Genomic DNA, 14504 nt, shown 5'->3' on the forward strand with positions numbered 1-14504 from the left:
AAATAAACACCATTAGTAACAATGTATATTTCATGAAATTGATCAATTGGTTGGAATTGGATCACACTTCAGATCTCTGAAGCACCTCAAGGTGAACTAAAGCATAACTGACCAAAAAGGACTGTCTCTGAATGCTGCCTTCAACTGCATTCACCTTTGCTACATACAATAAGCAGCACAAGATATACATACATCCATGAAATATCCCATTTACATTATGTGTAGATCTCATCAAGGGGACTATTCCTATTCTCAAACCATGAATAGGAATAGTGGGCCAAATTTGTTCTCTGAGCAACAAAAAAAAGCTCTTTTTTTTATGTTCATTGTTTGACATGTAAAAACACCAGGAAATCAGTTCCAAGTGATTTGAAATTTCCAATCAAAATAGAGAGACGTGATCAATGTAAGCAAGGTTTGAAATTATTATGTTTTAGTAAAATATATCAGTTTGGGCTTCTTGCGGTCAATTTGCAGGGTACAAATGATTTGTAATTATGTTCCGGGCCCCCGACCATCCGCTCAAGAAGGAAAAAAAATGCATCTAGTTGATGATCCCTGCTATTCCATTTCTGCGCGGGTATGCTAGCAGGTAGCATCGAGCAGCCAATGATGACCCACTGAAGAAATATCTTCATCTTGCGACATAACACACTTAACATAATTATCAAACTTCTTCCACCCATAGGCACCTCCTTCTGGGAGCTCTTGATTTTATAATCCCTAATTTAATGTTCTTTAATATAATTTGTTTAAAAAGTGGCGGATTTCGTCCGGTAATAAAAACGCAGTGGAGAAAGTACAGTCTAATTAATTACACTCGTTATGGAAGGCCTTTGTGGCAGTGTGCGGGATTGGGGAGCTAGACAGTAGATAATTCCCGGTGATTACCATGCATAAACCCGACCCCTTTAGAGCCCATCGCTCTTTTACCCTAATGACTCTGGGCTCCGGATCGCTCCTCCTGATTGGCTAGCAGCCGTTAACTTTCCCTGGTTTATGGTCTCACAGCGGGGTCTATGGTGGTGTGACTGTCACATGCTCTCTCTTTCACCCCCGAGCTCCTTCCTCCCATCCACTCCTCCAACAGCACTGTACTTACTGCCTCTTTACGCACTGTAGATTTTCCTAACGATTTGTTACTTAACGACTTTGTGTATATTTACTTTCTTTGACACGGCTCATTATTTGAGATAACAGAAATAACAGAAAGGGTGTTTTGTGAAAGCATTGTAGGCTACGTCGTCTTCTGAAAGTCACTTTTGGTGATTTATTGCAGTTTTAGGCTTTATGCAACCATGAATTACCATACAAAGAGATCACTTAGACAAGCTACAGTAGGTTGTGTGTTGGTGGTACAAAGCTGACAGCATTGTAAGAGCTCGGACGATAATCCGAAAATTATCAACACCATACCGATCACTTATCGCAGGCCTTTTGCTGATATCGTTCATTACAATAAGTAGCCTATACTAGAGAAATGTGAAGTTTGAAATGAATAACTTTGCTAATATGGGTGTTGGTTAAATGTGCCAATTGATGGCTACAACCATCAAACTAGTAGTAGTTGTAGTTTAAAAATATTTTTAAAAAACAGCAGATTAAGGTTATAAAATTTATCGTTATCGCATCAGTTCAGGAGATTTATCACGATATTGCTTTTTGCCTATATCGCCCAGCTCTACAGCATCGGAAAATCTACTCTGCCCAAACACTTTATTTGCGGGTGGCTATGGCAAGTGCGGCAAAAACGCTAAATGTGTCAACAAAAAAAATCTAATGAAATTGTAATGCCAGCTCCTGTATGGCTACTACACAAATACAGAGTAGCTAACTATAGACATTTTACTGGTCTACGAGGGCCAGTAAAATGGGATGTGAGTGAGGGAGTGAGAACTACAATATGAACGTTAAAGGATCACTTGAGGAGTCTATAAATAACGACCAACCATCACTTGGCACCTCATCCGAAATCCGACACAAATCTGCCTTTCAACAGAGACACCTCTTTAGCTTTACCTCATGGCTATCTGTTCTATAAACAAACAGCCATACAGGATGTATGAGAGATAAAGCTTTCAGATCAATGACTAAACAACTGCTATAATAACGCATCTTTAGTCATCAGCAGCTCAGAGTTAAAAGGAGATAGAACTGCACGATTGTGGACAGTTTAAGATGCGTCGAGATAAGAGCAACAACCAAGCTGGCAGTTTTTTGGCGGCGGTGCCAACATAGCGCCTCTCCTCTCCTTCCAGTAGCAGCCGGGCGAAACGCCTCTGTGGAGGTCCAGACTTCGCTCTCTCTCTCTCTCTCTCTCTCTCTCTCTCTCTCTCTCCACTGCGGTTCTGAGTCATTGACTCAACAATCCCATGAAGCCACAACAGGGAATTTATCAAACCACAATTAATACACAGAGCAGTGTAGCATGTCCGGGCGAAGAAAGAAGAGAGGAGTAGAGGATGAGGGGAGAACGCCTGAAGAGAGGGAAGAGGAGAGCTGGAGAGAGATAAGGTTGAGAGGGACTAGGCGTGGATTTGAAAAAACGAACATAAAAAGTAAGAAAACAGGAAGAGTGTAGAGAAAGAGGAGACTTGTACAGGACTGACTAGACAACTTGGGGTTGAGTGGAATGCTAAGACAAAGCACAGTGTGTCCAAAATGCGGGACCATTGGGACAGTGGTGGAGTTAGAGTAGCTATTTCCTAATGGGTCACATCATGGCAGGTAACATTGTTTTATTTAGAGAGTGGTTATGTTACTATTCGAATAATATAATGTCAGTTTTTCGGATAGTCAAAATTCTAAAAATAAGTAATTGCTCGACCAATCAGAATGACGCAAATGCACATGCAAAGGTAAACAGGTGACAGGGTGCTTTTCTCTGGTAATTTGTCAGCAACAGTAACAGAGATTTTTGCCATGACAGAAGAATTGCTATTTGAAGTGGGGGGAAACAGCATACCGATGTCAGGGCAGCCTGGACGGCGAAATGCTCAGCGGTAGCTCAACGCACCGTTTTATAAAAACGTCGCAAGGATTATTTCATTTAGACAAATCTTTTTCATTGTTAAAATAGGCCTACTCCAAAAATGAACACTCACTCAGGTAATCAAATACTAACGTCCGTTCGGATATCTGGATATTCGATTTAACCGTGCCCATCCCTAATGCACACGCACACTCTCTGACTCAACCCCAGCTAAGGTAAGAGAGCTTCTGTTTCTATCTGAATAAGTGTAATAATTTCCTCTCCTCTAGCCCTGTCTGATGGGCACATTGCCAGACAACAAAGCTCCCTTTTTACTTCATCTCCTGTATCCACTTATCTTTGGCCAATTGACAGAGAAAATGATTTAAGCCACTTCTGCCTCTTCAGTTGCACAATATTGATTGGATTTAAATTTCACTCCCACTCTTCCCACTCTCCAGTAGCCTGTCCGCCCTTCTATATCATTACCCCTGTAGCCTGTTGGCTGGTGGTGTTAGCTCTGCCCTCTCTCACTGTCCGCCCTTCTATATCATTACCCCTGTAGCCTGTTGGCTGGTGGTGTTAGCTCTGCTGTCTCTCACTGTCCGCCCCTCTATATCATTACCCCTGTAGCCTGTTGGCTGGTGGTGTTAGCTCTGCTGTCTCTCACTGTCCACCCCTCTATATCATTACCCCTGTAGCCTGTTGGCTGGTGGTGTTAGCTCTGTCCTCTCTCACTGTCCACCCCTCTATATCATTACCCCTGTAGCCTGTTGGCTGGTGGTGTTAGCTCTGCCCTCTCTCACTGTCCGCCCCTCTATATCATTACCCCTGTAGCCTGTTGGCTGGTGGTGTTAGCTCTGCCCTCTCTCACTGTCCGCCCTTCTATATCATTACCCCTGTAGCCTGTTGGCTGGTGGTGTTAGCTCTGTCCTCTCTCACTGTCCGCCCCTCTATATCATTACCCCTGTAGCCTGTTGGCTGGTGGTGTTAGCTCTGCCCTCTCTCACTGTCCACCCCTCTATAGCATTACCCCTGTAGCCTGTTGGCTGGTGGTGTTAGCTCTGCTCTCTCTCACTGTCCGCCCCTCTATATCATTACCCCTGTAGCCTGTTGGCTGGTGGTGTTAGCTCTGCCCTCTCTCACTGTCCGCCCCTCTATATCATTACCCCTGTAGCCTGTTGGCTGGTGGTGTTAGCTCTGCTGTCTCTCACTGTCCGCCCCTCTATATCATTACCCCTGTAGCCTGTTGGCTGGTGGTGTTAGCTCTGCCCTCTCTCACTGTCCGCCCCTCTATATCATTACCCCTGTAGCCTGTTGGCTGGTGGTGTTAGCTCTGCCCTCTCTCACTGTCCGCCCCTCTATATCATTACCCCTGTAGCCTGTTGGCTGGTGGTGTTAGCTCTGCCCTCTCTCACTGTCCGCCCCTCTATATCATTACCCCTGTAGCCTGTTGGCTGGTGGTGTTAGCTCTGCCCTCTCTCACTGTCCGCCCCTCTATATCATTACCCCTGTAGCCTGTTGGCTGGTGGTGTTAGCTCTGCTGTCTCTCACTGTCCGCCCCTCTATAGCATTACCCCTGTAGCCTGTTGGCTGGTGGTGTTAGCTCTGCCCTCTCTCACTGTCCGCCCCTCTATATCATTACCCCTGTAGCCTGTTGGCTGGTGGTGTTAGCTCTGCCCTCTCTCACTGTCCGCCCCTCTATATCATTACCCCTGTAGCCTGTTGGCTGGTGGTGTTAGCTCTGTCCTCTCTCACTGTCCGCCCCTCTATATCATTACCCGAAACCTGCCTGGGAATGAGGCACTGCCTCCTCCTCATCCAAATATGAGTTACTATTGAAAATGACTACTCGCCCCTATAAAAGGTACAGACGCTGTAATAAACATTATTCAAGTCAGCGTATTCATAAATCTACATGTATAAACCTACAGTGCACACATACACAGAGCCCACGGACCAGGACCAGGCGTTAGATTAATGGGCAGGGGGAGTGCAGACCTCCCTCAGTGTGGGGCTGCTGGCAGATTAATCTATGGCCTGGCACGGTCAACCACCGCGTTTGATGAATGGGACTTAGAGTCACACACACACACACACACACACACACACACACACACACACACACACACACACACACACACACACACCCTGCGGGATCTGTCCCTTTTTGCGTTTGAACCAAAAGCCATGCTAATTACTGCTCTGTGGAGCAGCAGAGGGTGAGGACAGGGGCACAAAAGCAGCAAATTAACCTCACTTTCCCAACTCTCTCCAAATGGCTCCAGTCAGCAAACATACATGTGTTTGACAGTACGAGCTGGGCTGGCTGGAGCTGGAGATAGAGGGGGAGAATGTAGATCTCCTAGATACAACCTTCAGACACAGCTGCATGTGTGTGTCTTCTGTGTAAGTGGGTATAGACTACTGAATGTCTCAGGAGTCTCTGGTTACCTTCCACATATGCAATAATTCCTTTCATGCAATGAGCAATACCTCCTTATCAACGTAATATTCTATAATGGTCTAAAACTGGTGGTCTGTGAGCCAGATCCGGCCCACGAGCCGATTTAATGTGGCCCACTGTTGTCTAAGTAAATATGAGAGTTAACATTCCCAACACGCTGTGTATACCATCCTTTACCAGTACTTGTCTTATTGGCACACATTACAAATACATGGTGACCATGATGTGACTCTTAGTAACCTAGGCACGATATTGGAAAAGAAACTCTGCTCCCAAATGTCCATGAGATGGACTATGCTCTGAGATTGGTTCCAAATTAGATGCGAATGTTATTTCTGACTGGAGAAAAGAGGGGCATCATTCTCAATGGGCTGCAGCCCTCTTCCTGAATGAAGCCAAGCACAGCAGCAGAGGGATAATCAGACGCACAGACCGCAACCTCAGCAGGATGCTAATGCAGAGTCACTGCCCATCTACAGTATCTGGTCACTAATCGTTGTTTATTAACTAGCACAGAGGAGCAATATAATAAATTGTATTTGATTTGTGAGAGGATCAACATGATCATACAATTAGGTGGCTCTCCAGATCACTCAGATCCAATCTGATCACTTACTATACATTCGTTCCATTGTGTCGGAGTATCAATGTTTTTCTCACAATCATTGAGGATCAATTGCATCCTTCAGAATTCTCCATTTAAGATCACTTGGGATCAATCTAACCTCATAATCAAGCAATCCACCCGCTTAGATCCAGACATCGTCAAGACATAATCAAGGCCCACTTAAAAAAAAAAATCGCCTCATCAGTGGGATGACTAACTGACAATTACCTCCGTCTCTCTACCCGACTGCTGTCCAGATGGGTCATTTGCTAGGAGAATTAGAGGTCTTCACGGATCCACGTCTACCCAAATACCAGAGACCTGATCCAGGACCCGAGCATAGTCCAGAATTCTAAATAAATGTCACAGCTTTGGGTCGGATCTGATTTAATAGTCACGGGTATGTGGGTATGTGTAATTTTAACTGACTTGTCCGAAAGGGCCCATACAGATCCGAAGGAGACTGCTGCGGTAGAGCGAGCGAGAGAAATTGTATCATTAATAATGCGGCTCTTGCTTTTCATGAGAGTGGAACGTGGCGCGTGTAGCTTGCGGTTGTCCAATCATAAGTCATCAAAGCAGCAATAGGCTACAGTCATAGAGCCTCGCACCGTGAGGCAAAAGTTACGAGATATATAATCAATGGAAGATGAAATTAAAATGACGGAATTAAAAAGTGAAAGGATAGCCTACAACCACCAACAGCCAACAGATAGTCAGGTTGCTACTTAATATTCTGAATGGAGTTGTAGGATGAGAAAGTGCATGCACCGCAGCCTCAGTTAGCCTAGCTTAATTAGCGTCTCCCGGTTTGATGCGATCCAACACCGGTTCTACGTAATCACATTTGATGACAAATAACCTAGCTATGGCAGCTGTAGCGCGAGATGGCTTGGTTGGTTGGTTTCTGTCACTTGTCTCTCCCCTCCCATCCTCCCTGCTCCCCATGTCACTCGCTCACTGTACGGCCCCTCCCCCACCTGCTAGAGTGGCACCTCTCTCCCTCTAGCGCTTTAATCAGCTCCGGTTAATAAAGTAGCTTTCAAAATAACAACATTTTCGGTTGCTTCCCTCACTCGGATCGTACCGGGTCTGTATTCGACCATGTCTATACGGAAGGGGTCTAGTTGCCATTTGGTCCATTTGAAACGGGCCTCTATATTAATTTTTATTTATGCATATCGGTTCCGGGTGTGAACGGGTGAAAGTTTTTGGACCTTGTTGAAGACCTCAAAGGAGAATATTCAGGTAGTATCATGTTTAATTGATTAGCTTACTAAAATGGTCAACAGTGGAGCCGTTTGCAGGCTGAGCGTCAGTAATAAGCATGTAGCCTTTAGCCTGAATGCCTAGTCCTCGGAGAGACATCGGTGTAGTTTATGATGGGCTAGTGCTCATTCCTCAAGTGCTGTTTAGGCCTATTGCCCAGTAGGTGGGTATACATTTTTCTACCCTGTGCGACACCTACCCAGGCACGTTCAAATCAGTCTGTGTAGATTATGATTTGAACGTGATTGGGTAGGTGTCGCACAGGGTAGCGAATGTATATTTGATGAGCTGTGAGAAAGGTGAAAAACACAATTTAAATGACCCTTCTACTGGGTAATTGTCAAAGACTCCAGTCACCAAAGTCATAGACTGTTCTCTCTGCTAACACACGGCAAACGGTACCGGAGAGCCAAGTCTAGGACCAAAAGGCTCCTTAACAGCTTCTACCCCCAAGCCATAAGACTGCTGAACAATTAGTCAAAATGGCCACCCGGACCATTATGCATTGCATTGCATTGATTGGGCCCTAAAGAGCACTTGAGGAATGAGCACTAGCCCATCATAACCTACACCGACTGTGATTTGAACATGCCTGGGTAGGTGTCTCACAGGTTGCCACTGTGTAATATGAGCCACTGTGATTTGTAAAGGGAGAGATGGACCGAGGAAAAACGGGATGGAACTTGGCTGTGTGACAACCTTTTACAACATTTATAAGCGGTGTGCAACATGTTCAACTGGGTTAAGCAGCAGTCAGGGTTTTTCCAATAGCACTTGGTGATACATCAAAACACTCAATATTACAATAAAAGACTACTATCCTTCTTACAGTATGCTCTTACGGAGGTGAACCCCTGAATAGAACCAACGCTGTTAAAAACATCACCATTTCCCTAAAGTCACTTTAGATTGTTTGATTCTTACATTTTTGACTGCAAGTGTGTGTCCCAAATGGCACTCTATTCCCTACATTTTCTTTGAACCTTTATTTAACTAGGCAAGTCGGTTAAGAACAAATTCTTATTTACAATGACGACCTAGGAACACTGAGTTAAACTGCCTTGTTCAGGGGCAGAACGACAGATTTTTACCTTGGGGATTCGATCTAGCAACCTTTCGGTTACTGGCCCAATGCACTAACCACTAGGCTACCTGCCATATAGTGCACTACTTCTGTCCTTAGCCATATGGGCCCCTATAGGTCAAAAGTAGTGCACTACATATGGAATAGGGTGCCATTTGGGATACACAGCCCAACTGTCTCATATCTAATCCAATTCCTTTCTTTATCTGTCTGGAGTGGGAGGCCATTGGATCACCATGTTCTAATTCATTCAATGCACCGCTCCATGACAGGGGAGTGCGATTCAATCGACGCCAACCCCTTCACTTCTCTCTTCTGATTACATATGTTTGTGCACCTCTCCGCTGATTACACTTACGGTATCAGTAAATGTGTACTAAACTCATTTACCACACTACGCTGTTTGCTCGCTGCCACGACTCAGTCTTTGTAATTACACAAGATTAGGGGACTAATATCTAATTACACCTTAATATGCTTTAATGCATTTTAAAATGACAGCTCGGTGTTAATGTCAAACTCGGAGGCGGTCTTTCGGGAGCGTTGAGAGAGGGGGGGAATCTTGGCAATCGAGGCGCTCAGATGGGAAACATTGATTTTGACTTTGGCTGCTGCTCGACGTTGCTGCATATTGAAGTCGTTCAAAGAAGTGAAAACGTAGTGCTGCTGCAAAGCCCGGAGATGTAAAATATCTTGCACTGTCAGAGCTAGGACATAAATAAGGGACGTGTAAGAGTTATGATTTGGATACGGTACCCTGTATTGATTTGCTACTTCTGAAAGGATGACCAGTGGGCCAAGACCAATAAAATTGGTAGTATTGACTTCCTAAAAGAGTGTTGGCTTACGACTCTGTTACCATAGATACCATAGCAAAAGTAAGTCCTATCAAACAAAGGGCCTTCTCCTAATCAGACCAGAAACGAACCACACACACAGCATTTTCAATTTCAAACTCAATTTCCTAGCCCAGGCCAGTGGGACTCAATAGATCTTTCTAGTTGTGTTTTGTGTACACAGTACTTGTTCCTATTCGACTAGTTTGTTTACACAGTGTGGTTCTCAAGCACAATACTACATTCCTCATGATTTGCTTGCTCTAGTTAAATCTAATCTAGTGAAAAAATTATGCACGATATTTCTGCATGATTGGGATGCAAATTGCATTGTGAGCCCGATTGGTATGGCCTGGCCTGTTTTAATTGCAGTCTGTTAATTCATGCTGGTTGGGATGACGAGGGGAATTACTAGCGTGTTTTGTGCATATCGTTATCGCTAATTGGGCCGGTGGTTAACCCCTTATCCACTCCTCTGATCCTGAGACAAAAACATCTCACAACTGCAGGTCATTACACTAATTGTGAGACAACATCTTAGGTCATGTGCTTGTTTCATTATCGGCGGGCTAAATGAGGAAATGCATATTTAGAGACAACGTGCAAAGATTATCTAATATTTGAAATCTAAGTTTATCGCCAAGGAAGTTTGAATTTAGCCAAACTCGTGGTGATGGTTCTCATGAGCAAAATGAGATGGATGAAATGGGCTCTATTCTTTATTCATTACATGCATCGTTTGCTATTTTATTTGTTTATGTACATGTTATTGACATGAGATAAGTGGGATTCTTACTGTATGTAGCCAGCTCCTACTAATCTTAATGGAAAGTAGCATTTTTCAGCTAGCATTTTCTACCCCTTAATGGAACGCTGCTGCCGTGTGCTCCGGTTGAGCCCTTAACCCCAGCGACCTCGGTTTCCTCACGGCCTAATAGCATTATGGGAGAAGTGCTCAATTTCGGCAGTCACGGCGAGCTGCAAATAAACATTCTAATGTAATCAGTCGTGCTCCGAGAGGTTGAGTGCGTGGCAATTAGCCTTCGTCATTATGCGGCAGGCGGGTCGTTGGCGGGTGGGCGGGTGTGACCTTGGAGGGGCTCGTTAGGGGGATGATTGACATGGCGACGGTGGCAACAGTAACCGCGACGAGACAGAAAGACTCAGGCTGTGGCGGGCGCACCTGTGATGTCATGCTGCTTGAAGGCGTCGCTGTAGATCTGGTGCTGCTTGGGGCAGTGCTTCTTCAGCCACTTGCACACGTCCTGCTGGGTCCACAGGGCCACCGGCTTGGACAGCTTTACGTTCCCCGACTGCATGGAGGGGAAAGACAACAGATGACTTATAGGTGCAAAATAGATCGCACATACAGTACTAACACAGACTGTACATATACAGTGCACACACAAACAATACAATATCAACCAATGCAGATAAAAGGGCCATCTGTATAATCCGGATGGCACAGTTTCTAAGACTAGATCTGCAGGTCAGTAAAATCGACAGCAATACACAAGAGTAGCTAGCATATACACCATGCAGGCTTTAGGATTAGAAATGACACAGTACATGCCAGTCTTCAGGGGGTTAGAAATTACACAGTACATGCCAGTCTTCAGAGGGTTAGAAATTACACAGTACATGCCAGTATTCGGAGGGGTTGTGTTAAATGCGGAAGACACATTTCAGTTGAATGCATTCAGTTGTACAACTGACTAGGTATCCCCCTTTCCCTTACCAATGATATAGCAATGTCTACAGATATGGTAATAAGCGGATATGCATGTTACACAAGAAGCACTAATGGAATCATTGTACAGCACTATTTATCAGACCAAATGGGACATACTATAAATCCTTTGACAGACAACAACATGCAGCCAGGTTGATAGTTCATATGTTGCCTAATCCCTCAGGCATTCAGTGCGCGTCCCGCTGAACAAGCCGCCACTGTAGCGAAAGTGCTGGCATCGCATCCTTTTGATTGAGGGGCGACTCAAATTACCCACCGAGAGAGGTGGTTAAAATTTCACATCCACCCCCTTACTCCCATTTCCCTCCCACTCCAGTCAGCAGCGGCTCACTGTGTGGTGCAGCATAGCAATAGAGCATGCCTCCACCTCGTCTAGGCCAGCATAACAGTACCCACCGCATTCCCATTTATGTCTCTATCTCTGCCTGACTGACGAGAGAGAGAGATACAGAGAGACTGTCCTTCTCCCAGTGCCAAGCATAGTTAGAGTACAGACGACCGACGTGACTGCTTTGGCAGGCCACAGAGACACCATATCTGCAGAGACGGAAGAGACAGGAGACCTCCGCTGAGGGAAATATAGCGTTGCAACAACAACCCACGTTAACCATTAAATACAGCTCAGCTCGACACCAATTAACCCTGACTAGCAGCCTGGGGCGTATGGTACAGTATAGTACGGCGAATGAGCTAGTGTAGCTCTGGATGGCTTAGCCAGAAACACTACGATGAGCCAGTAGGGAGGAACGGGGAGAGAAAGAAAGAAGGCGTGCGTGTTTGTGTGCGACTGATCAACAACTACAGGAAGCATTTGGTTGGAGTCAGTGCTGTGAAAAAGTATTTGCCCTTATTCTAAATTCTCTACTTTCGCATATATTTTTTTTATATACTGAATGTCAGATCTTCAACGCAAACCTAAAATTAGATAAAAGGGAACCGGAGTGAACAAATAACAATTACATACTAATTTCATTTCATTTATTTCATAAACCAAAGTTATGCAACACCAACAGTAATACCCCTGTTGAAAAAGTAATTTCCACTTTACACTCTAACTGGTTGTGCCACCTTCAGGAAGTATTTGGTTGGAGGCATAGCAACTAAAGGTGGCACAACCAGTTAGAGTGTAAAGTGGAAATTACTTTCACATGGGGGCATTACTGTTGGTGTTGCATAACTTTTGTTTATGAAATAAATGAAATTAAATGAGTATGTAATTGTTATTTGTTCACTCCGGTTCCCGTTTATCTAATTTTAGGTTTGCATTGAAGATCATACATTCAGTATTAAAAAAAATATATGCAAAAGTAGAGAATTTAGAATAGGGGCAAATATTTTAAGGCATTGACTCCAACCAAACGCTTCCTGTAGTTGTTGATCAGTCTCTCAAGTCACTGTGGAGAAATTTTGACCCACTCTTCCGTGCAGAACTGCTTTAAACGCAGCGACATTTGTGGGTTTTATCAGGCATGAACTGCTCGTTTCATGTCCTGCCACAACATCTCATCTGGGATTCGGTCTGGACTTTGACTAGGCCATTCCAAAACTTCAAATGTAGACTTGATTGTCTGTTTTGGATCATTGTTTTGCTACATGACCCCAGCTGCGCTTATGCTTCAGCTCACAGACGATTGGCCTGACATTCTCCTGTAGAATTCTCAGATAATAGAAGGAAGTAATCTCTAAGGCAAGTCATCCAGGTCCTGAGGCAGCAAAGCATCCCCAAACCATCACACTCCTACACCATGCTTGACCGTTGGTATAAGGTTCTTACTGTGGAATGCAGTGTTTGGTTTTCGCAAAGCATAAATGGGACCTACAGTACCAGTCAAAACATTGGACACCTACTCATTCCAGGGTTTTTCTTTACTTTTACTTTTTTCTACATTGTAGAATAATAGTGAAGACATCAAAACTATGAAATAACAGATATGGAATCATGTAGTAACCTAAAACAAAGTATTAAAAATGACAGCTTAGCACACTCTTGGCATTCTCTCAACCAGCTTCATGAGATAGTCACCTGGAATGCATTTCAATTAACAGGTCTGCCTTGTTAAAAGTTAATTTGTGGAATTTCTTACCTTCTTAATGTGTTTGAGCCAATCAGTTGTGTTGTGACAAGATAGAGGTGGTATACAGACGATAGCCCTATTTGGTAAAAGACCAAGTCCATATTATGGCAAATAAGTAAAGAGAAATGACAGTCCGACATTACTTTAAGACATAAAGGTCAGTCAATACGTAACATTTCAAGAACTTCCAAAGTTTCTTCAAGTGCTGTCGCAAAACCCATCAAGCGCTATGATGAAACTGGCTCTCATGAGGACTGCCACATGAAAGGAAGACCCAGAGTTACCTCTGCAAGTTCATTAGAGTTACCAGCCTCAGAAATTGCAGTTTAAATAAATGCTTCACAGAGTTCAAGTAACAGACACATCTCAACATCAACTGTTCAGAGGAGACTGCGTGAATCAGGCCTTCATGGTTGAATTGCTGCAAAGAAACCCCTACTAGAAAGGACACCAACAAGAAGAAGAGATTGCTTGGGCCAAGAAACACGAGCAATGAACATTAGACCGGTGGAAATATGTCCAAATTTGAGATTTCTGGTTCCAACCGCCGTGCCTTTGTGAGACACAGAGTAGGTGACCACAGAATTCGGCAGCGATACGCCATCCCATCTGGTTTGTGCTTAGTGGGACTAGCTTTTGTTTTTCAACAGGACAATGACCCAAAATACACATCCAGGCAGTGTAAGGGCTATTTGACCAAGGAGAGTGATGGAGTGCTGCATCAGATGACCTCTCCTCCACAATCACCCAACCTCAACCCAATTGAGATGGTTTGGGATGAGTTGGACTGCAGAGTGAAGGGAACCTACATATACCAAGTGCACAGCATATGTGGGAACTCCTTCAAGACTGTTGGAAAAGCATTCCAGGTGAAGATGGTTGAGAGAATGGCAAGAGTGTGCAAAGCTGTCATCAAGGCAAAGGGTGGCTACTTTGAAGAATCTAAAACACATTTTGATTTAAAACTTTTTTGGTTACTACATGATTCCATGTGTTATTTCATAGTTCTGATGTCCACTTTTATTCTACAATGTAGTAAAATAAAGAAAAACCCTTGAATGAGTAGGTGTGTCCACATTTTGAACTGGTACTGTATGTCACCCAAGAGAGAGGGCTTGGCTTTGTTCACTCTACTGCTCAGCGGTGAGTGTGTATAATGTTCACCGCACAGGGTGAGCTCGCTGACTGCAACAGTTCCTCAATCAATAGCCATCCATGTATTTCATAGTACTGTAATGTAACACAGCGCAGTGTTTCTGGGACTTTAACATTGGGTGAGGCTGAGTGAGTGAGTGAGTGAGTGAGTGAGTGAGTGAGTGAGTGAGTGAGTGAGTGAGTGAGTGAGTGAGTGAGTGAGTGAGTGAGAGAGAGAGGAGACTGAGAAACAAAGGGAAATCATCCACAGAACTTCATGAAACTCTGGGCCAATTAGAGATTTGAGT

General features: G+C 44.2%; 1 protein-coding gene across 3 annotated transcripts in view; it reads right to left on the reverse strand.

Moving 5' to 3' along the window:
- Positions 1–14504, reverse strand: part of samd12 (sterile alpha motif domain containing 12) — a 124220-nt gene that overhangs the window by 73211 nt on the left and 36505 nt on the right. For all 3 annotated transcript variants that reach the window (XM_014177607.3, XM_014177608.3, XM_014177606.3), the window contains exon 3: positions 10418–10547. In XM_014177607.3, the coding sequence (XP_014033082.1) occupies positions 10418–10547 (130 nt within the window). The remainder of the gene's footprint in view (positions 1–10417; positions 10548–14504) is intronic.

Source organism: Salmo salar, chromosome 27, assembly GCF_965601325.2.
Source record: "Salmo salar chromosome 27, fSalSal1, whole genome shotgun sequence".
NCBI lineage: Eukaryota > Metazoa > Chordata > Actinopteri > Salmoniformes > Salmonidae > Salmo > Salmo salar.